This window comes from Epinephelus fuscoguttatus, linkage group LG2, assembly GCF_011397635.1.
Source record: "Epinephelus fuscoguttatus linkage group LG2, E.fuscoguttatus.final_Chr_v1".
NCBI classification, from domain to species: Eukaryota; Metazoa; Chordata; class Actinopteri; order Perciformes; family Serranidae; genus Epinephelus; species Epinephelus fuscoguttatus.
Genome location: NC_064753.1, coordinates 30,669,497 through 30,691,632, shown reverse-complemented (window position 1 = coordinate 30,691,632; position 22,136 = coordinate 30,669,497). Strand labels below are relative to the sequence as shown.

General features: G+C 41.2%; 1 protein-coding gene and 1 long non-coding RNA gene across 2 annotated transcripts; both read right to left on the bottom strand.

Annotated features, from left to right (window-relative positions):
* Positions 1 to 1,641: 1,641 nt before the first annotated feature.
* On the bottom strand, positions 1,642 to 2,824 carry LOC125906207 (uncharacterized). Its single transcript, XR_007451758.1, has 3 exons — positions 2,758 to 2,824; positions 2,601 to 2,625; positions 1,642 to 1,823 (listed from the first exon to the last, which is right to left on the bottom strand). It is a non-coding gene; the product is annotated as an uncharacterized LOC125906207 (long non-coding RNA).
* Positions 2,825 to 7,008: 4,184 nt separating this feature from the next.
* Positions 7,009 to 21,805, bottom strand: ctdspl2b (CTD (carboxy-terminal domain, RNA polymerase II, polypeptide A) small phosphatase like 2b). Its single transcript, XM_049600136.1, has 13 exons — positions 21,610 to 21,805; positions 17,548 to 17,738; positions 15,775 to 15,913; positions 15,531 to 15,680; positions 15,143 to 15,391; positions 14,922 to 15,018; positions 14,009 to 14,120; positions 13,816 to 13,902; positions 13,543 to 13,605; positions 13,376 to 13,455; positions 13,016 to 13,142; positions 12,277 to 12,372; positions 7,009 to 10,163 (listed from the first exon to the last, which is right to left on the bottom strand). The coding sequence occupies exons 2-13, from the start codon at positions 17,713 to 17,715 to the stop codon at positions 10,098 to 10,100; spliced, it is 1,434 nt and encodes a 477-aa protein (XP_049456093.1). The 5' UTR covers positions 17,716 to 17,738; positions 21,610 to 21,805; the 3' UTR covers positions 7,009 to 10,097.
* Between the last annotated feature and the right edge of the window lie 331 nt (positions 21,806 to 22,136).

Here is a 22,136-nt window from a genome sequence, read left to right as displayed (position 1 = left end):
TCTTCGAGGTGACCTTTGTCTCTGGAAAATAGTGTTTTGTTTTATCTCCAAGGTAACCGATATATGAGCAAAAGGGTCAAAGTTCAGGGTGCAATGTAATGACAAAGTAGTATGTCCCAATTGCATACTGCATGGAACAGTACATACTTTGTAGGGGCAGCTGCAGTAACTAGTAAAAGTTAAAGGAAACGCAGCAACTGTCTGGTTTCCATCTAGGTCATGTGACCCCAAAGGTAGCTGATAAGTTCATGTGAAACACCTTTTGCCTCTTACCTCCAAAAACAGTCCATAGTTTTTGCATCTTAACAGCTGCTTCTGCTTCTACTTCTTTTTTTTCAGTGTGCAGGGACATTTTTCTATGAAGTGGGACTTAAATGAAAATGTATTTCTATTCTTTTTTTGTGCATGCATATTGAGTAGTCTTTGGATAAACAGATCCAAGTCATCCAGGTAAGATACCCACCTGTGGTAACACTGCTATATCTTCTATTTCCTTTATGTCTGTGCAGACTGATGTCAGCCATTTGTTCTGAGGGTCTTCTAACAGCTTCTCAAACACAGACGCTTTGCAGCAGACGTTCTTCTGAAAGGCAAGTTGATCGTAATGCCAGCAGAGGCCGATCACTGAATCGTCCACCTGCCGCTCTCCCCACGTGTGGTAGTCGCACCAGTCTGCGATGACGAAGGGCTGGGTCGGCTCCGGAGTTTGAAAGCTGAGAGAGGAGTTGCAGTGATCCTCAAGCCATGCATTTGCTTCATTGAGCAGCAGACTGTTTAGAAACGTTTTGTTAGCGCAAACCTCTTTGATGAAACCACTGTTATCCAGGCGGATGCACTGTGACAAAACATCAATGCTAATGTGCATCACATCATGCCACTCTGAGTAACGACAAGACTCTAACATTATTGAGCCCATGTCAGGGAATGGTGCCGGAGGAGGCTGCTTTGTGCAGTTAGGCATGAAGTGCACGTTTTCAGGGTTGGAGAATAAAAGCAGGAAGAATCCAGTGTGCTCACAGATGAGATTGGTCAGTCTGGGGCTGTCCAGGCTCATGCAGAACTCCAGCAGCGAGGGGCCAACCGGGGCAGAGGGCTGCTCGATCCACTGGTCATAGACACAGAACTGACTCGCCATGTAGGCAGCGTCTGCAGAGGAGTTGGCACAGTATCCATACAGCCAGCTGTTCATCTGATCTGAGAGCAGCTTCCTCATCAACAAACCATTGTTACACACCTGCTTCACAAACTCCTCACGTTCGTTATCGCTGCACAGCGACACCAGGACAGCGTCCGCCACCTCATTTTCAAGCCAGTTGTTATAGTTACAGGCGAGCTGTTTGAGGTTAGAGGCTTCTCTGGCTACTCGATGAGGTGCAGAGGTCGCGGTGACAGCAGGGGAAGGCTGTGTGTCCCCAACACTGCAGCCAGTTGACTTGCTGAGGAACGGAGACATCAGCGTTTGTATGACATAACACATATTGCTCCACACCTGCTCTATCTGGTCAGGGCCGAGGGAGCTGAGCGCCTGGCAAAAGGTGAGCACACATGCAGAGGACCCCGCTCTTGAGCCTGTAAGGATGTCAGCACACAGCGTGTCATTGAGCCGAGCCAGGTTGTGGCGATCGCACTTCAGCAGGATGTCGTGATTGGTATCAGTGTCGTCTTTTGCCTCTGAGGTGCTGCGATGGAAGGGAACCCTTTGAGGATTCTGGCACTCTGGTCCTGGATATGTGCAGATAGACTCTTCTGGAGCCAGGAAGATGTCCATTAGGATGTCAAAGATGGAGGTGCTGAAGGACCAGCTCACATTGTGGTTTATCCCCCTGAACAAAACAGGAATTTGATCATTATTACAGATTCACATAATATTTACTGAAAGGCATAGAGACTAATGCCTCATTTCCATTGCTTTTCTACACTTCCTATCTCATATAATCTTATCTAACATCATGGAAACCAGTTTTAATCATTCTGAACTTTGTTTCTGAGAAATCACTGTGCACATCAGTCATCAGGCTCTCATACAGCTGAAGCAGAGTCAATTTCCCAAAGTCAATGCCTTTTTTCTCTATCAATCAATTGTCCAGTGTATACCCAGCTAGTTTGTTGGTGCTGATAACTTCTCACACACACTTCTAACACACTTCGCTCAGGTGCTTTCGAACTAATCTTTATTGCCTTAAATTTCAAAGAGGCTGTGTCATCACATCCCACTGAAGGACTGTTCCAGTGTCAAGGATGCTTTGAATTCCTCCGAATTGAAGGAAAGGCCTTGTCAATGGCGCGTGCCCGGGCATTTGCTAACCTGTGTGTTCACTCTGTGGGAACTGACAAGGAAGAACCTGTCCTACCAAGGAAGCATGCTTGACTTTTACAAGCCCTTGAGGGACAGCGAACTAGCTCGACAACATGGTCAAACACAAGTATGATGCTGAATATATTAAACTGTGCAGACCTTGAACTAATGACTACAGAGAAATCTGGACCCTGTGGCTGAACCAGTTGGGAGCCACTGCTCTATAGTGCTACTTGAGGTTAAAAGCACCACATGGTAACTTTAAAATGGAAAAAGGTTTATGTGGATTTCCTCAATGACTTACCACATAATGAGCTGCTTGAGATCTCCTGTAGAGCAAATGGGAAAGCAAATTTATTAGGCATAAAGAAACTCTAATCAACTGTATATTACACAGAACAGTTCAGAAAATGACATGGCACTACTCACTGTGTTTATGCTAATGAAAGGTAATGTCTTACCTTGCTCGCAGGTCTCTCTTCCATCTAAAGATGGTATTCTAATCCCAAACTGTAAAGCGATTTTGATGTAGTCCAGTGGTATTTGGAGAAACGTTGCCATGAACTTTGAGACATACGTCACAGCTGCATCCACGAGGCCACTCACAGCACTCATCAGATTCCCAGAGAGAGGGAAACTCGACACTACATTTATAAATGTTTGCTGAAAACTATCTAACACCGCTGCCGTTGATTCCCCCATCCTGATGTAGGTCCTCAGGAAGCCGTTTGACTCCGCATCACTCCTCAGTTGAGTACATGTCTGGGACCCCAGAGACGACACAAAGGTCAGCAGCGGCCTTCCTAACTCCAAAGACACGGTCTTTGTTAGCTCTGCCTCCAGTCCACAGTCCTGTCTCCCAGACAGAATACAAACTAACATCTTGGGAAGGTCATCCACGAATCGTTCTCTCAGCAGTGGCTGGAAGATGCTGTATAAGTTACTCAGAGCACTGTAATATGCATTTAAGTCAAAGCCGCCTCCTGTGGACGAGGCGCTGAAGCTGCGTGTGTTTTCATTTTTGCCAGACAAAGAGTGGATTTGGTTTATAACTTTCTGGATGTCCTCTTGTAGTTTGGTGGCTTCGTCAGGGGTCTGGTTAGACTGTCTTTGTATTAATTTGGGTTGTGAGTACACCGCCTTGACATCACAAAGGATCCCTGTAGATATTAAGACACAAAATTTAAAAACAAAAAACAGGAAATATTCATTTCTGTTGCCCCACATTGACAGTTGAAAGAAAGTTTATCCACTCTTTGCTATCATGAAAATTAAAAAGTGACAGCATATCAAGGACCGTGTGACATTTATTATGATTTGTTAATAGGCTTAGTAAGAAAACAAAATGATAGGCTATCATGTATAGGCATTTATAAGTATTGCAAGCACTTCTTTGCCATGAACAAGTTAGAAAAGCTGATGTTAATAAGTTTATATTCAGATATTGATACATAATTTTGCCATCTCAGTCAGGGTGTCTTAATTTAATGCTTTTTGAGACCTTTTCAAGATCAAGAAGTTATTTAACCAACTTTAAGACTGATTTTTGGACAAATCTTTTTATATTTTTATTCAAGCATTGCAGGTAAATTTAAGTACACAAATGTGGTCCTGTGCAGAGGTAGATTTTATGTAAAAATATGGTTATTAGTGGGTTAGGTTAATCTGCATTTTTCCAACAGGTAAGTACAACTATAAGGTAAAAAGACAATTTTAGGTTCAGTGGTTGGTTTTAAAGCTCGACTCATTTTGATGAAAAAAAATAAACAAAACAAAACAAAATAAAATAAAGCAAAAATAAAATAAAACAATTATAAATTAAATAACATAAATGTTTGTGGCAACTAAGACCTCACAAATTCATATCCAAGACTATTCAATTACTTTTATGACCTAATATCTATAAAATTGAATTTAAGACATTTAAAGGACAGCAGACACCCTGAGCTCAGTGGAAAAGTTTTACATCACTACATTTGCTCGAAGTTTTCTTAAATCTTATTTTGTACTTACCAAACAGGATGCACACCATGCACGCAGCTGGTGTTGACCACATTGTCAGAGTCATCAGAGTCAATCAAATTCAAGCAGACAACCACTCCAGACGAAATAAATTAACAATAATAATAATAATAATCCAGTTTGTTTTATCCCGTTGATGTAGAAGACATATTCAGCTGACGCAGAAGAACCGGGTTGAGAACAGGCGTCATATTGATGAACTGCACAGAGCCAGGATTCAACAAGCTGTCGCTCATCCTTCAAACCTCATCTCTGTCCAGCAGGCCCGAGGTGATGATCCCTCTTACATGCCACTGTGCTCTGAGAGGCTGCGGGCTCCTCTCCTCCATGTCTACCTGAAACTCAACACCTGCTCTGAAAGCAGCGTAATTAAGGACACTGGTAAAGGGGAAAAAGTAGGTGCGAAATGAGGGCTGTGAAACGCAGAAGGGATTTCGGCAACAAGCCCGGCCATGGGTGCTGAATTATTAATGGAGTGTGTTGATTAACTCCTGCGTCTGAAACCCGAGTCCTGTCAGAGGAGCCAGAAGACACCAGACTGACTGCTGGAGGATTTACAAGACATCTGCTGCAAATTCTCTGGTGGACGACTTACAACTCCCACATGCAGCCTACATGATGGTGCTGTGAGGAGGTTTGTTTGGACGGTCAAAGGGTGTTTGTTTACTCAAGATGTTGGCCATCCAAACAGAACATATTAATATTTCTTGCAACAAAAACCCCTTTAAACAGCACCGGTTAGCACAGTAATATATTTTTAATGGTCTCCCACATATTAAAGGAACACTTCACCCACAAAATGACCATCTGTAAATCAGTTAGTCACGCTGTGGTACCTTAAATTTGTGAAGAAAACTTGTCTTTCATGGCACGCCTCCACAGAAAACAGAGATCATATTGATTCACTGATTGGGGTCCACGTTTAGCAATAGCAAAACTGTTTCAGTTCAGCTTGTAATAGTAAGGTTTTAGTGACAATGCATGTGTTTGGGAAGTACTGGGCATACGACTGGATAAATGTGACCTGACTTATACTGCAAGAGCTGTGTGAGAGTTTGTAAACGGACTCTTTGATATAGCTTTGCTGCTGTTGCTAAATGTGGCCCCAGTCAATCAGCAGTTCACTGTTTTCAGTGAAGGCATGTGAGAAAAACAGGGTGCTTGACAAATTAAGGGTAAAACATGACTTATTGATTTACAAATGTTCCTTTCATAAGTGAAGCAAGTTATTTTAACTGGGGCTTCCTACATTGTTTAAATGGCTTTAATGGAAAACCCCTTAGTTTAAAAGCTTTTAGGAAATACTAAGTTACAAATTCAGGGGCAACTTGAGTGTTTTTCTTGTTAAACCCTCTAAATCAGAGGTGTCAAACTCATTTTAGTTCAGGGGCCACATACAGCTCAATTTGATCTCAAGTGGGCCAGACCAGTAAAACCATTACATAATAACCTATAAATAACAACGTTCATTACGTGTGACTTTTTTCATAACTTTCCACTAAAGTGGAGGCTATTAAAGAAGCAGGTAAAGGCATCTGCTGCCTTATAAAGCATTTACAATCTTAAGTTTTGTCAGTGACTCAGCAGCAGGGTTCCACCTATACTGTTTTAAGTCTGAGACAGATTCTTTTGTACTGAAGCTGCTGGTTGACAAATTTTGCACAATGTTCAATATCTTCTAATCTGTCCACAGAAATATTCATTGTTATTTCAAAGAGCTGCCCTCTGGTCAGAGTGGAAACCCCTCTGAGGCAGTTGTTTCATGAAGTATCTACTCACTGTTCAAACTGCTCCTGAAACCTTTTAGCCAGATTGGACCCTTTGGTGGGCCGGTTCTGGTCCCCGGGCCGTATATTTGACACCCCTGATATAAATGATAGAGAACCCTATTTAAATACGATCCATTAATTGTGCACTTCAAATCAAATTTTGAAAAATTAAATCATAACTAATGGAAAAAGTTGATGGTAGGAGTTTACTAGTTGTTAGTATGACTAGTTAGTACGACTGGGCACTCTTCATCTGAAGCATGAGGAGGAGAACAGATCAAAATGAACTGGCTACAATACACAGGACAGTTACTTGTGAAATTATAAAATACTATTTTTTACAATGACAGAGTATACTCTTGTGCAATACCTCAACAGTTAGGCTCATCACAGTTTAAAAAAGGGAGGGCCTAAATGTTTTAGGCCTTCTTTAATGCTACTACAATCCATGAAGTGAGTGTATCCCTGTTTTAGGAGAAAGATTGGGAATTAGACTCTTCAACTATCTCCCAATAAAATAACACTTAATACTGACAGAGCGTAAACAAAGTAAGGCATTTTGTAAGGGAAATTGGGATTTCCTTCATTTTTTTTTTATTGCTGATGTGTGCTTTTTCTGCTTGCCGAAGTGTTTTTAGAAGCTTGCTATATTATATTTATTAGCCTTTTGTGTGTATGTACCTTTATGTGTCTGTGGAATGTTGTCTTTCTGGCTGCAGCATGAGGGTGGAACGGCCAAGACAAATTTCCCTCTCTGTAGGACAATAAAGTTAATGTCCAAACTTTTGGATCTTCACTCATAAGCACAACTGTAACTGTACCCTTAACTCCAACATTCCCCTTTACTCCCACAAATTTTCCAGCATATTCAGCGTCACCTCAGACAGTCCAGAGAAATAAAAACAAAGGGCATGCAAGAGGTTTTTAACTTTAAAACTTTGTTTCAGAAATTCAATGTAACTGTATATACACTTTACAATAGCATATAGCCTGACGGCTAACAAAGATGTCTTAAAACATTTTTAAATACATCTTCAGCACAAATAGCAATTCTTGCAATTAAAATGGCTTAACGGATATCGGGGGGGAGGGGAGAAAAAAAAAATCATTAACACGATTGCTCTTTTCTGCAGAAAAAGTGCCATGATTAAAATTTAATTCAGGACTTTCCCACAAAGCAAGCGGTATTCTCTACATGCTAAGTTTAACAGTTCAGTGACATTGCGCTAAACTAAACATACAGATATTTGTAAGAAAAAAAAAAACACTCCATCTGATGTAAAGTTAAATCTTCATTAATACATTTAAAAAGTAGATATGACATGCCTTTTGAAATCAAAAATACAAAAGATTTTTCCTTACTTTAAGGATTTTTTAAACATGAAGCTGCATGTATTGTACAACACTCAGTGTACAATAAACTGGTAATGCACATAAAAATGAGCGGGATGAAAAGTATCAAATGCCTCCCACCCATCCTTCAGGAACAAGCCGCGACTAGTTACACATGATCATACTGAGGGGACGAGCACACCCGGGCTACATCGCACACTCGCAGTGAGGCTTGCATACCGAAAGATGGCAGTCAGGATGGTGAGAGGTCATGGGAGGGGGGGGGTCAGGGAGGGGGCTACCATGGCGGGACCTCAAGACATGTTTCCTCTTCCACGCACATTGTTCTCGCCTGTGAGCGGCAGACACAAGCTGCCATCCCTCCTCATCTATCTGTTGTAGCGGACGAGGAGAAAACAACACGAGGAATTTGGAAAGACACTTAAGACTTCACCCCATGTACAATTTACATTCATAGTCTGGACATGTGTACTCATGACATCACGTCTGAGTAAACACCATTGTGCCCTGTAACAATTTTACTTTAATACAAACTAATTCTAATTTCCGGAGAGCTACTAACTTCTGGTGAAAATAAAAAAAAGGCAAAGACAGGCAGGCGCTGACGGGATGGAAGCCATCTCTGAGCAGAGCCTGTGTTAAGTGAGCAGCAGGGATTGTTTGGGCAGGGCACAGCAGGATTCACCTGGCAAATTTACTCATGAGAGAGCGCAGGAGGGGGCGGGGGGTACAACTCAATGGAATCACAGTACACAACACATACAGCACACCGAAAATAAAAAATTAGGGGAAGGCCGGGTGTCTCCATGGTTCAGTATCTGCAGAGCTTTGAGGTCTGATTGTCTCTTTCCATCTAAGCATTTTTTGGGGGTGAGAGTGCAGGAAATGCCATAGGAGGGGATTAGTTAGGAGAGGAACTGTATGGCACTGTACAGGCAACCTAGACAAATCCAAACACTCACATTTGCTTTAACATAACAAAAAAAGCACTTTGATTGAAACTAAACAAGAACTGAAAAAGGTTCAACGCATGCCAAATTGTCACGGAGATTCAAGTCAGCTCGGGGGTTTTGGGGGCGATGACAGACGACAGAGAAGCATCTGAGCTTTCTGTCTTCACCTCCCACGTTTAGTTTGGCTTGTGAAGATGCCAACGAAACATCTACATTTCTACCTACTGTCTGTCTCACTATTAAATAAATTAAGTTGGAACAACAGAGGAGTAAAATGTCAGTTTGGCTTGAGTGTCCAGGCTGATGTCGGGCAGAAACACATTCATAAAGTTACCATTCTGAAACACAACGCTTTAAAAACTGCAATAAAACATAAAAAGAAAAAAGCTTAAAAGTATGAAACAGGTCGAGGAGCAGTGACGTGTTAAAACAGTATGTTGCTGGTGCCAGATATGGCTGGTACACAGTCTGGCCATGGGTTTCTACCATGGGTAGATGTCATGACACACTGGCAGAGATGTGCTACATTAGTCATAATGCTACTGATATAGCCATCGAATCACACATGACAACCGAAAGAAACAGAGCTCCGATTTAGCCAGAATACTTGATTAGGAGTAAAAGACAATACTGATTATAGACGAATGACAAATCAAATACTATTATCAACGAAAGGTTAACACATATCACTTTGAAAATGAATGCCCTCAAACCTTTACAATATGTCAGATTTACAGGTAAGGAGATTCTTAATCCTAACATTTAATTAAAGGAGCCATGTTGTGTCCACAGTGAAGCCAACACATTGATTTAAACCTCTATTTGTTAGAATGAGAACAAACTATACTTAAAGTCCTGGATTAATCCCATTTCATTTGACTATGCAGTGGACTGTCATCATTAATACGCACCCATGTTCTCCTAATAGAAAAAAAAAAAGGCTTACAATAAAAACTTACACGACCCCTTTTAAAACATCATATCTTACAAACAGAAGTAAAACATTTTGAAACGCTATCTTTTTTTTTTTTTTTTAAACAATGAAACACCAGTTTTACCAGAAAAAAAAAACTGCAACCAACAATAGAAACTTGACTCAGCTACGGAGGAATGCATATGATTTTAAAGGCTACAGATTGTAGGTTTGCCAAACACCAAATCAGTGAGTGTGTGTGTGTGGCTTGGAGTAAACATACACACATGCACAGATTGATTTACAGGCCAGTCATTCCTGTTGAAAATGGTCTGTAGCCACAGAGTGTGGTTATTCGTCAGCGCCAACAGCGTGAGCACCAGGGGGTCGGTTCGGGTTCAGGGACTCGTTGGTTGGGGCGGAGTTCCTCTTTACCAGGTGGCGTTTTTACATCCACCAAACCAGCACCAAGACTTCAGAATTTAGTGTGGAGGAGATGTCCGGCTCCACAGCAGGAGAGTCAGTCAAAAAGAGAGGAGTTCGCCTGGGCTTGTTCATAGCGTGTAATTTCATCTATACATTTAGATATTTAGAAAATTTCGCCCAGATCTTTAAAAATGTTTTTTCATTTTGAAGTTTCTTAAAAAGCAACGGTGGATTTAAAAACAAAAAAAGGCTAAAATTTTTAACAGTAATGGCAATGTTGTAGTTTGTAATCCAAAGAGGGGCTTTTTACACGCATGTTGTTTTCAGTCTTTTCATGTTGTCCCGTTCTGAGACTGTGGTCCAGTTCAATCAGGGGGCAACAGATCGTGAAGCCGGAACCTCTCCCGAACGTGCGGCCGCACATCCTCATTCTGGTGACGAGCACAGCAGGCAGGAGAAGCATGAAAAGAAGAGATCAAAGAACAAATTAGATTCACTACAATGATCAATTATTACTCTGATGTAGCTCAGGGGTGGGAAAACAAAATCAATTCTCAGATACATTGATTATCTAAATGTGTGTTAATAACATGATGTCAGAGCAAGAGATGGAACTCAACCACGTGGGCAGGGCAGCACTTGAAGAGTCTACAGTTGCTGCACACGCTTGAGTTAGCCTGTCTTGTAATTAATCTTCATAAAAGGCAGCGGTTGCAAGCATGAAGGGCTGCACCTGAGTTATATCAGTAACATCAGATCTGGCTGTTTAACTATTCACTCCCTTTGTCCATATAGAGTTTGAGAGTCTGAACGAGAGAGATGTTCAATGTGAAAGCTGCATTCACGTGATATAGTAAACAAGCTAACTGTGCTAATGGTGGATCAGAAATGTGCAACAACTGTTTTTGCTAACATTAGATATCTAACAAAAAAATAGAAACTGTATCTGTATTAAGTTGCTGTGAGCTGTAAATTCACAACTTCTAAGCAGAGGGCAGAAGATAATGTTATCTCGGAGCCTGACCGAGCAGACGGACTCCGGGGTTTTTTTGCACCTAATTGTATTGTGGAGTTTTGCACAGCGGCGACCGGATCTTTGCTCTCAAACCACAAAAAAATGTGATGGCACAACAGTCTCCTTCAGTACATTATTCTATGCTTTCTTTTGATTTTCACATTGGCTAGTCATCCTGTTTAATTTGTCTTCTGATTAAATTGGAACCATTGAAGTTGTACAAGTTGTACAACAAGTTGTAGGAAGCCTCTGTATGTAATTGGTTGCTGGCAGACACTCTGTGCTGCAATAAAATGGTTAATCAGCAGTGCCGTGCACTGAAGAGCCGATGCGCTACTGGTTCTGCCGGCCTGAAGAATATAATGTCTATAGCCTTACTGTTGTGTACAACCTTATAGACTGAGCTGAGTAGTGATGTGTGGGTCGACCTGTAACCCGCAGGACCCGCAAATGGACCTGCGGGTCGGGCAGCAGTGATCGTCTGTTAAATCGGTCTGTAAATGATATTTGACATTATTGGCTATTACTGTCATGGCATCCGAAGGTAGTGATGCGTTGAGCAGGTGACAGTCCGCGGTCGTTTTCAAAACACACTTGTGTCATGCACTACAAAAAAAAAAACTTGTTGAAACTTTAAACAATAATTTATTGTACAAAACGGGGGAAACAAATGTTGACAAAAACGGTTCCATAATTCATATTAAATTAAAAAGATAACGAAAAAACAGCTACAAGTTAGAGGGAATAGTGATAAAGTGGTAAAACTTGGCATTGATCCACAGCCTCAGACGGATGTGCTCAAGCGTGCCGTGCGCACAAGCTCAGTTGGTAGGCTATACTATATTTTCACATTTTTAATTTAAAAGCTTTGATTTGTATTGATAACCTTCATTTACCAACAACAAAAAGACTACATTTAGCACAAAAAAAAGGGTAAATAAAAAAACGAATATCAAATACCAAATTTTCATAACGAATACCTACCCATAGAAACAAATATTCGAATATCCGAATATTTGGGTACAGCCCTGAATGCCAGTTATGTTTCATATCATATTTCAGTGTAATAAGAATGACAGTGAATGGTTTAGCACACAGTATATAAATTTATCATTTAATACGTTAAAACAGTGGCCTACCTGAAATGTTTCAGTATGACCGAAACCTTAGTATGAAACCCACATTGCGTGATTTGCATACTATTTCCAGTGAAATATTTAAGTATGCAAACATTTGACACTACACTGGCACGTGTATCTCACAAGGGGTTAGCATGAGAGACGGCAGATGGATACAACCCGACTGGTACTCCTTGACTTATACCTAGCGTATACGAGCATTTTGGCCACAATGTATACAAGTAAAGTAGTTATGGATCATTACAAATACAGTTCTATGTTTCAAAGTGGCAAAAACCAAAACTGTTTTATAACCACATAATCAAATTGTGAGGTGCCTGGAGATTCCCAACCCTAATGGAGCTGCTGTAATTGGTCCGACAGTAGCTAATGAACAGAAGGACATCTTACCATCTCGACCAACTTCTCCAGGAAGGGAACCAGCTTCAGCAGCTCATTGTCATTCTTGTCCATGAACCAGCTCTCTATGGGAATCCCATTGGACAACTGTTGGAACAAAAAACATGTCAATTGTGATTACATGAGTACGTCTTTGTTTTATTCACTGGCCTCAAATATGTTTCTGCAACGTACTGACAAAACTACAGAGTTTCCCACAGCCACATAATAGTGAACACCTCTACTAATGTAAGAGGAAATTGTTCCACTTTATCAAAATATAGTATTAAGTTTCAGGGGAACAAGCCAAGGAGCTTTATCACACAGCAAATGCCAGATATCTAATGAATGGGTCTATTGTTTAGCTAGTCATCTGGTAGATAAACTGATCAGGAGATGTGTTAGAATCTGTCTCATACAGCTCAGCAGGCTGCGATGATTGATCTGCCACGCCCTACGTCTGCTTCCTGGTAATTAATCAGATGGAGCAGCACATGGAGATGCAGGGTTTTTCCAACAAGGAAAAAGTTGGTCACTATTAGGCGCATGTGTGTGAGAAAAAACACTTTGAACGGTCAGATACCAGGAAGAAGTTAGCCTGATAATCAATTTCCAGGGCAAAACCCTGAATACCAACATGAGTTGTGTTTTTTGATCTCTGTATTATGTTTTCTTTGCTGACTATTACTGCTGCCTGTCAATAGCCAGATGACATACAACCCCCAGTGTCATATTTTCTTTAGGTGTTCACCTGATATGCAAAGGCTTGCGGTGAATTGTCGATGATGATGGTCTTTGACAGATCTCTGCCCAAGATGTTGAGGTCCTTGATGTAGTTTCCCTGGACACAAACACAATGCTCTCGAAACAACCTGTGTCTACAGTTACAGTAGGAGATGAAAGGAAAGAGGGAGGAGAGACAAAAATCAATCAGTGACAAGGTCAGAGCGATCAATAATTCAGAAAAACCACAACACTGACACCTCAACGGCAGCACACGCCAATGCCGGAGCTGCAGGCAGCTTTTTGAGCTCGACCTCTTTTCACTAGGGCTCTCGTCAGCGTTTGAGTTTGTTGTGCAATTTTAATCGATTTACAGGAAACACATTACCTAACTAGCTGCTTTTTAGGATCCAAGATGTTGAGCAGTTTGTCTGCATACACCTTTTTAGAGGCTGTGAAAAGGATGATCTGCACAGAGAAGAAAATTTAAGAGGTCAATTTCTTCGAATCTCATGAATTTATAAAGTAACAGGAGTAGACAGGAGTTATATTTACCTCATAGATTTGAGACATGCGTTCCAGAAACTCTCTAAAAAACGGCCTCAGGCGCACATACACCTGCACATGACAACAGACCACAGGTTAACAAACATTTGTGATAAACAGAGTCAACATCTACATCTGGTAAGTTCTCCAACTTTGTGACAAGTTTAACTATTTTTCAAAGTAAACCTTCCTCACAGTGAGGCTTTCTACAATTAGGACTTTATCCCCCTCTAGTGGCAACATGGAATAAACAGAGAAACATCCCTGTAAGTCAGCACTTACCTGGTAAATGACATCTTGAAAGAGGACAGGGAAGGTAAGTGCTGCGTCCTCCAGCTCATTTAAACTGCAGTGAACCAACGTTTCATCCTGATGAACACAGCAGAGTGAATACTTGAAACTCTTCTCAAACTTATGACGTCTTTCAAAATTTCATAACAAATGAATAAATAATTTGTTGTACACTACAACTGACCAAGTCTAGGACCAGAGAGAACTCAGGCGTGCTGCGTGTCTTCAGTGGCAAGGCCGGCTTACGAGTGAGCTGCTCTTCCGTCAGTGGGGGGACGTGCTTGATGAAGAAATACCTGCAAATCAAAACATCACACATACTTTTTTAGTCAGATAAATCATCAAATTTTAACCACAATATTTTAAAGCTTGTCGGGTCAAACTACAGCTGTTGGCTTAACTGCAGAGTTGTAGGTTAGGGGGTCACGTTGGCGTTCTGGATACCATTTGCCTAAAAGGGAGATTTCTGATTTTTTGAAGTGGGGTTGTATGAGGTATTTATCAATAATCAGTGTATTACCTACAGCAGATAGAGGTCTGCACACCCCCTGACTTTGGGCTTTAAGGAGTTAATTTTGGATTCACCAAAGTCACACAAAGACACAATTAAATTGATCAAGGAAGTGGTAGAGCAGCAACTCCCATGTTCTGAGGTAAAACTAGTGTTTTAGTTTTCGAAGAGACCAATAGAACAGCTTCAGTCCCCCATCAGAAAGGGCGATTTGACGGCAAAGTAACGCTCTGAAAATAATTTAAATATAGTGCACACTGATATTGAATTTTTTTAGGTGGCTAACATAAATTCTAATGCTGCCCCTGTCCACAGCAGAACGTTGCTTAGCTTCTACTGCAGCACTCCTGCAGCTTGCCGACTGCCATCTAGTTTAGGTGTACACTGACTAGTACCTCATACAACCCCACTTCAAAAACCATTGCAACATTTGTTCCTTCCCTGCTTATCTCACATGCTTGCTTAAAGTATCCCACTGCTACCCCTTGCTTTCCAAATATCAGCACTCTGGTTTTGTTTCAAATTCTGCTCAATGGGGTCTAGCTATAGGACTACACATTTTATGGCTGCACACTGTTTTACTCACGGGTCAAAGACTTCCCAGTCTTCCTCATAGGTTGCCTCTGGTGGTACCGCAGTGGGAGGAGAGTCCACATATGCCATATCTGGACTGGAGCCTGGAGCTTGGACCAGAACAAGAACAAGATGTTAAAAAGCACATGATGAGGAAACAGCGAGATAACATAACCTCAACAACTAAAACTCTTAAACATTTCAGAGGCATGTGTTCTCAGCGGTGATATCTACCTGTGAGGGGTGGAAGGTCAGAATCGGCACAGAGCTCTCCCTCCCCTGCCGCAGGAGACACCTCAGGGATGTGGGGAGGCCGCAGAGGTGGCAGCTGTGATACACTAGAGTAGAAGTTAGTGGTGGCACACAATTCCTGTGTGGATGTGGCTGTGCTGGTGGGCGTCTCCACGGCTTGTTCTATGTCCAGCTGTTTGACTATCTCCTCGGCCTCCAATGCCTGGTCTGGGGAGTCTGAGCCAGAAGAGGCTGTGAAACAAACACAAAGAAGAGGCATCTGAGAGGCACCTATCAACACTGTGCTAAAATACATCTGAGTACAGATATACTAAACGTTTGAGCATGGTGCTAGCCATGAATTTAACAGGCTGCCTCGGGGTTAGCTTACCATTTTTAGCTGGTGAGAAGAAGTTGAAAACAGGGGAGAAGATGGTCCCAAGAAGGGTGGTCCTGGGAGGGCTGGTGGGCACCTCAACGGCTGTCGTCTCCTCCAGACTGCCATTGGGCTTCTCCTTACTCCTGTCATGATTGGTTGCCTCTGCAGATGAGAAGTAACCGTTATAGGAGAGTTAACATAGACAAGTGGAAAATAAAGGCTTGTAATTGGTGGTTTTCTTGGAACTGCTACTCACGTCCATTGACAGAACCTCTCCTGCCAACCCTGGTGATAGTCCTGCGGGGGGTGTTGGTGTTCGGGGGTGTGGAGGTGATCAGGTTGTTGTCCACATCACAGTGGAGGCGTGTCTTCTTGGCTGGGCTCTCCTGCTGCACCTTCAGAGGACAAGACATCAAGCAGAAAAAAATAGTTGTAAATAAATACAAACAGTCAAACAGATATGACTGAATGAGTGGTTATGTCCTCGTTTTCTTACTGTGTGTTCCGTAATGTGCTTTGGTTTTATGGTGATGTCACTGTCTTGCTAATTGTGCTTGTGTGCCGTTGTCCCTCCTTACTTGCTTAGCTTTGTGCTTTTGTGTTTGTTTGTGGCTATGTGCTTTGGTCTATGTCGTATGTTATGTTGTATTTTTGTAGAGTACGTTCCGTTCTTAATGTTTCTGGTTATATGGTTATGTCATTGTTTTATTAATAGAGCTTATGTCCTGTTGTTTTTGCTTATCTGCTCTTCTATGTGCTTGTGTCTATGGTTATATGCTTGCTCTGAGCTCATGTGCCCTTCTATGGACATGCCATCAATCCACTTTTATCTGTGCTGACGTGCTTCTGCGCTTTTGAGTGTTATTTTAACGTGATGCAGATGAAAATTAGACTGTACGGCTAAATCTGGGACATTTACATGACTTAAGAGATCATGATAATGTGCACTGTCCCTTTCTAAATAAAATAAACATAGTAAAAAAATGTGACCGGCTCAGATGAAAATTAAAGAGACGTAGAGAGCTGTCTTGTTGTCAATCCAAAAATGGTGATCACAATGTGAGACACATCCTTTGACAGCAGATTGAAAACTTCAGTGACAGAGGATAGGTTGTGACAAAATTCTGAAAAGGACAGAAATTCCAGACTAAATTCTCACCGTGTAAATGCTGCTATGACCTTTGCCTATAAATCAACCAGTCTAAACACGGCACGCAATGATGCAGACCTCACAACCTTACAATAAACTGTAACACTGGAAGAAAACAGTTAAATGATGCGGCCAGAGCTTGTTTCTTTTTCTGCATTTTAAAACACGGGATGGTGCTTTTTCCTGTTTATTGTACTTACCTCGCATGATGTGATGTACAATGAACCTGCAAGATCAGTTATCATATATACTGCATAGATGCCATGACATGTCAATAATCAAAAAGGTAGGAATCTAATTACAACATTCATTTTTTACTCTGCTTATTAAAAGAATAAACTATAGAAAAATATAGGCAAGAAAAAACTGAGGCAATATGCTACAAGTCTTTAACTAGGATTAATGAGGACAGGCAGGGAGGACCAAGAAATACCAATATCACGTAAAAACATCAAAAAGCCCCCGTCTGTTTCCAGAGGAAAAGCCTCTTTTAGCAGAGTTGACTTTTCCACTTGTTACTGCCTCCTGTCCCTGCACACCAACTCCGTGAGCCAGAAGCTAAAATTAGAACCGAGTCCGAGTTCTCAGACAAGCTGCTGCATTCCTCCAGACATTTCTTGGGAAACATGACACTCTGCACCAAGAAACACTGTATTTAATTCAGCAACCTGGAGAGCACAGTGCTAAATACAGTTAAAGAAAAAACACAACCCAAAAAAATCCCAGAGGTCCCGAAAAAGCTCAGGTAGCACTGGTAAAGCAAACACGCTGAGAGGAGGGGGACAGTGTTTCGACGCTCCCAGAAGGGGCACCAAGCTCATGTTTGCATTGAACTCAATTAAGAAGCGGGATCTTTGATGTGATCATAGAGGGCGTTACCTTAACAGCATTTCCTCTGATGAACTTCTTGATGGTCGAGAACAAGCCCCTCCCTCCGCTAGTAGGAGTATCCTCTTCTACTTCTGAATGCCTCCGCTTGGTACGAGATGGGCGGCTTGCCAGACTGGGGTTCGGCTGCTGAGACGCCTTACGCATTCTCAGCCTCATTGTTTTAGCAGTCACATGTAAGGCTGTTTAAAACAAAAAAAACATCAGACACAGAGAAAGATGACAAGAGGATATCAATACAACTGTTACTGTCAAGGAAACACATTAAAGCAAATACTCACATATTAAGATGGACAAACAGGTTGTTCCAACGGTAAATTGTTTTAACTTAAAAATGGATAAGTCTATGAGGTGTATCTATCTGTAGTGGGGTAATACTGGTGCATTTTCTGCGAACATCTGGATGCATTCAAGATCCCATTTCACTTACATCACAGTGGATCACAGCAGCCGCAGCTGGCTTTACTTCTATTCGTACAGTACAAAAAAAAAATGCCCGGGACTTTATTACACACACACACTCAGTCCTTATTATTAGCTATGTACATGCAAGAACACAAGGTCATTGTTTAAATCTAAACATTTTTTAAGATGCACTCAAAACCTATGTGAAGGAATAAACTACTTATTTCTAAAGTTGAGGGATTTAATTGTCCGGAGTTGTCATTGAGTATGCACGGGGAAACGTAAAAACTATTCACAGTGAACATGAAATGTCAGTCAAGCATGCCAGCCCCTTGCGCTTACGTAACGGCAGCTGGCTGAAAATGTGTCTGGACATATCCACAACCTGTCAGGAACCCTAAACACACAATAGCAGCCTCTCAGTACATACTGTAAATCTCCTATACTGTAAATGTCCTTCACTACATCTGCTTTACATTTACACAGGGGTGTATCTGTGAACACACCAGAGGTGTACGGTGCTGTTGCTCAATCGCGCGAGCCCAAAAACACCAGCGAGTGCTTCAACAGGGTACATGGTAACAGTACAGTAACAGGCAGGCAGGGTAAGTGAGACAAGCCTGAATGCAAATTTAAATGAATATCAATTCACTAGTGTAAGATGGATACACTTCCTGATATTACAGCATGCAACATAGCCCTTCAATAAATTCTTATTAATGGGTGCTATTAAAAAAAAAAAAGTTGGCTACACTAAACAATCTATGTAGAAGAGATTTCACAACACAACTCAAGCTGAAAATGACAATCCAATTTCCAGTTTTCTGAGATCATTTTAGAAACTACAGCAAGTTTTGTGTACTTTTAAGTTAAAAAGCTGATTAAGCACTGTACTATTGATCTTTGGTTAATCTGGAAATGCCTTGGTTGTGCAGCTTTTTTAAGAGATCAGATTTACAGAGAAACGTAATTAGTACAACTTTGAGCTATTAAAGCTTTTCAGCTAAAATTGCCAATTGTTATTCTGACAATAAACTGAGAGTGTAAAAATGATTTCCCCATAGCTAGTCACTGTATTCTGACCTGGCAAGAAGCTATACGAAAAAAAATGTTGCCAGTGTTTCCTTATTGAATCAACCACCTGTTATTTTGGATTAGCTGCATCTTTTTTTCTTAACTACTCACCAAACATTTTATACATATAGTGTTTAACAGTGTCTTTGGGACTTCTGTTCTTAAGTCACTGTAGAAGAGGACCTACATACAACAAAAACATTTTACAATTCGAATATAGACATCTCAGCACTGGCACTGTCCTGCATAAGTTAATTCATTCTGTTCGTATTTGACAAGAGCCTCTTATTTTTTTAAGTTCGGAGCTGCACTACTCAAAATGCTATTTTGCAGACTAGACAGCTGAGTTTGACTTCCTTATCCAATCCTTAATTATTCTAAACCAACTTGAAAAACTACTCGGTCTACTGCCCAACAAAATCTCCTCGTCTTATATTATGCAGGAAAATAACACCTATTACCACAACGACACTCGTATTTTTAATGACAAAATCGTGTTAAGCTACACAGAGAATGGAAAAAATAGGAAGAACAAAAGCCTTGAAGGAAAAATATTGGTGAGGTGCAAAATGCTGAGCATAAATATCCCACAGGTTGTCCTATATCGATATCATTGATGGTCTCTTTGTGACCACTGTTTGTCTTTGCTGTTGCACTGTTTGCATGCATTTGGTAAATGTGCTCAAATTTCTTAACACTTCCTCCTCATCACATTATAGTTTTTGTAACTGATGCATCAACGGTTAAAGCTGTAATAATCTGGACTCTTGTGCCAATGCGTTTCTTTGTAACCTGATGAGAAAACAAGCATTCTCACTGACCCTTTACTGTGTGAGACTGCCTCTGTATTGTGATGATGTGACTGAATCTATCATAAATAAGATTTTTCAAAGGTCGTTTCTGCAAATATTACATTATACCCATTTACTGTACTTAATGCTACTTAGTGTTTTCTGTTTCTCCTCTCCTGCTCGTATACATTGCAAATGTATGCATGTACAACACACAAGGTTTTCCGGTTTCTTCTAAATAAACATCCAAACGGAGTGCCTGTTATATTTACTGTGCGATTAAATCTTGCCCCGGCTTGCATAGCAACAACACCATGGCTGCTAAACATCCACCTCTCTAGGATATCACCCACTAACCAAGGATCGTGCACATAGCTAGGTACGAGCAAGTGAGCGGGAAATAAGAACATGCATGCCACTGAGACTGTATGAGCGAGCTAGCAAAACGCTAGCCATGGAAACACAGCGGAGAAACAAGCAGGGCCTTGCTTGATAGACACCCCGTTCCCTCTGCGAAAATTACTGTGAGGCTAAGGTTGGCTAATTGGCTAGGGTATATGCTTTAGCCTCTTATTGGCTGAAGCAAATATCCTAACTAATAAAAGTAAATACATTAGAAAAAGGCAGATGACACATTTGGCGCAGTAGCCTCACTTGTGCACAAATCAACGTCTGTAAAAGTTGCACTAAATAATCATGACTACCAAGCTTTGCAGCTAACGGAGCAGCTAGCTCGACTAAGCTAACGCTACCTAAACGAACTACGGGAGGTCGTGTGTTAAGGTGTCAGGGGTTATAAGGGTGTGCAACATAGCAAGGGATAACTACTGTATATTTAAACACTGTCACATTGAACAAATGGTGCCTAAAGGTGTTGTTATGTGACACTTAACACAACATGGCACTCACTACCGTTAGCATTTCAACAAGGCGAGATCAAACAAGCTAACTTACCGTCGGTGAGCCAGTGCGGCATCGTAAATAAAACAAAATAACGTTTAAACGATTAACTCAAGTGAGGAACACTATCTGGCTAGCTGGTGTTAAGTTTGCTGAGCAGGTTGACTCGACTGTCTCCTCGAATTAAATACATAATTGTCATTTGCGTTATTTGGAAGAGAAACTCGTCAGACATCGTTAATCAAAACAGCTAGCTAACACAGTGATGTTATCCAAATTATCTGTTGATCCCGTCGACGTTATCTTTAAAATGCAGTTGATGCGATTTAAGTCATCTATTGTGGTACTCTAACATGCCTAGATCAACACCCAGTGAAAGGATATTAAAATAGAAAGGACGGAGACGGAGTTAGCCAGCTAATGTAAACCTAGCGTTAGCAAAGTTCAGTTAAGGAATGCCAATTTGGAAGACGTTAGCATCAAAGGAAGCTAACTAGTTAGCACTGGCGCTACTTATCATTAACTGTTCTTTGTTTAAACAAGACATTGTAGATATTTACACTTTCTATGATAGGTGTTGTAGCGAGTATTTGTTGAGTGTGTTATTTAGAATAGACAACAGGTAAAAAATAACTAAATGTCGAGTCAACCAGGAATTAGCGAGTCCCGCGGTAGGCCGTGTTTTAGCTGCCCTTAGCTATGCGACTTAGCACCGCTAGCTTAGCGTTAACCCTACCTAGCCTTCTTGAAAAATTGCTTCGGGCTAACAGATGTGCACAGGCAGGGAAGGAAAATATTTATCCTGTCGTTAGCCAACATTACATAAACCGCAAGCCAAAAGAAGACAAATGAACGAACAAGGTTGGTTGCGTCCCCGACTTACTTTACTGTGATCCGCAGTGTCTGGCGATGAGGACTCAAGACCGATTAACCATCACAACAGAGGCAGCGGTTGTTTTCGTGATCTGATCCGACTTTTTCTGTGTATCTACTCAAGGGCCGTCTCCGAAACGACACATCGTTGTGTTACCAGGCGCCATTTCCCGCCTCTGCTCAGTCTCTCCAAGGCAGATACCCGTATGGGACACAGACACACCCCCTTACCTCTGAAAAACACCAGCCAGTCTGCAGCGAAGACTACCACTTGTCTTTTTCTTCTTCATTGCTTTGATTAAGGTAGAGGACTGCCCGTCTTTGTGGGGGTAGTAAATGACTTAATATTAAAACAATGAATCGGGCATGTATGCATTTCTTGCTGAATATACTCAACATATGTTTTATCACTACTGAAAAGAAAAGCACAGGACATTTAATTATGAACTGAAGACATTCAGGTGCAAAGCATCCTGTCACCTTTGCAAATAGAAAAACTCCAAACATTAAAAAGCTGCATCACCTGAGTAATCCATA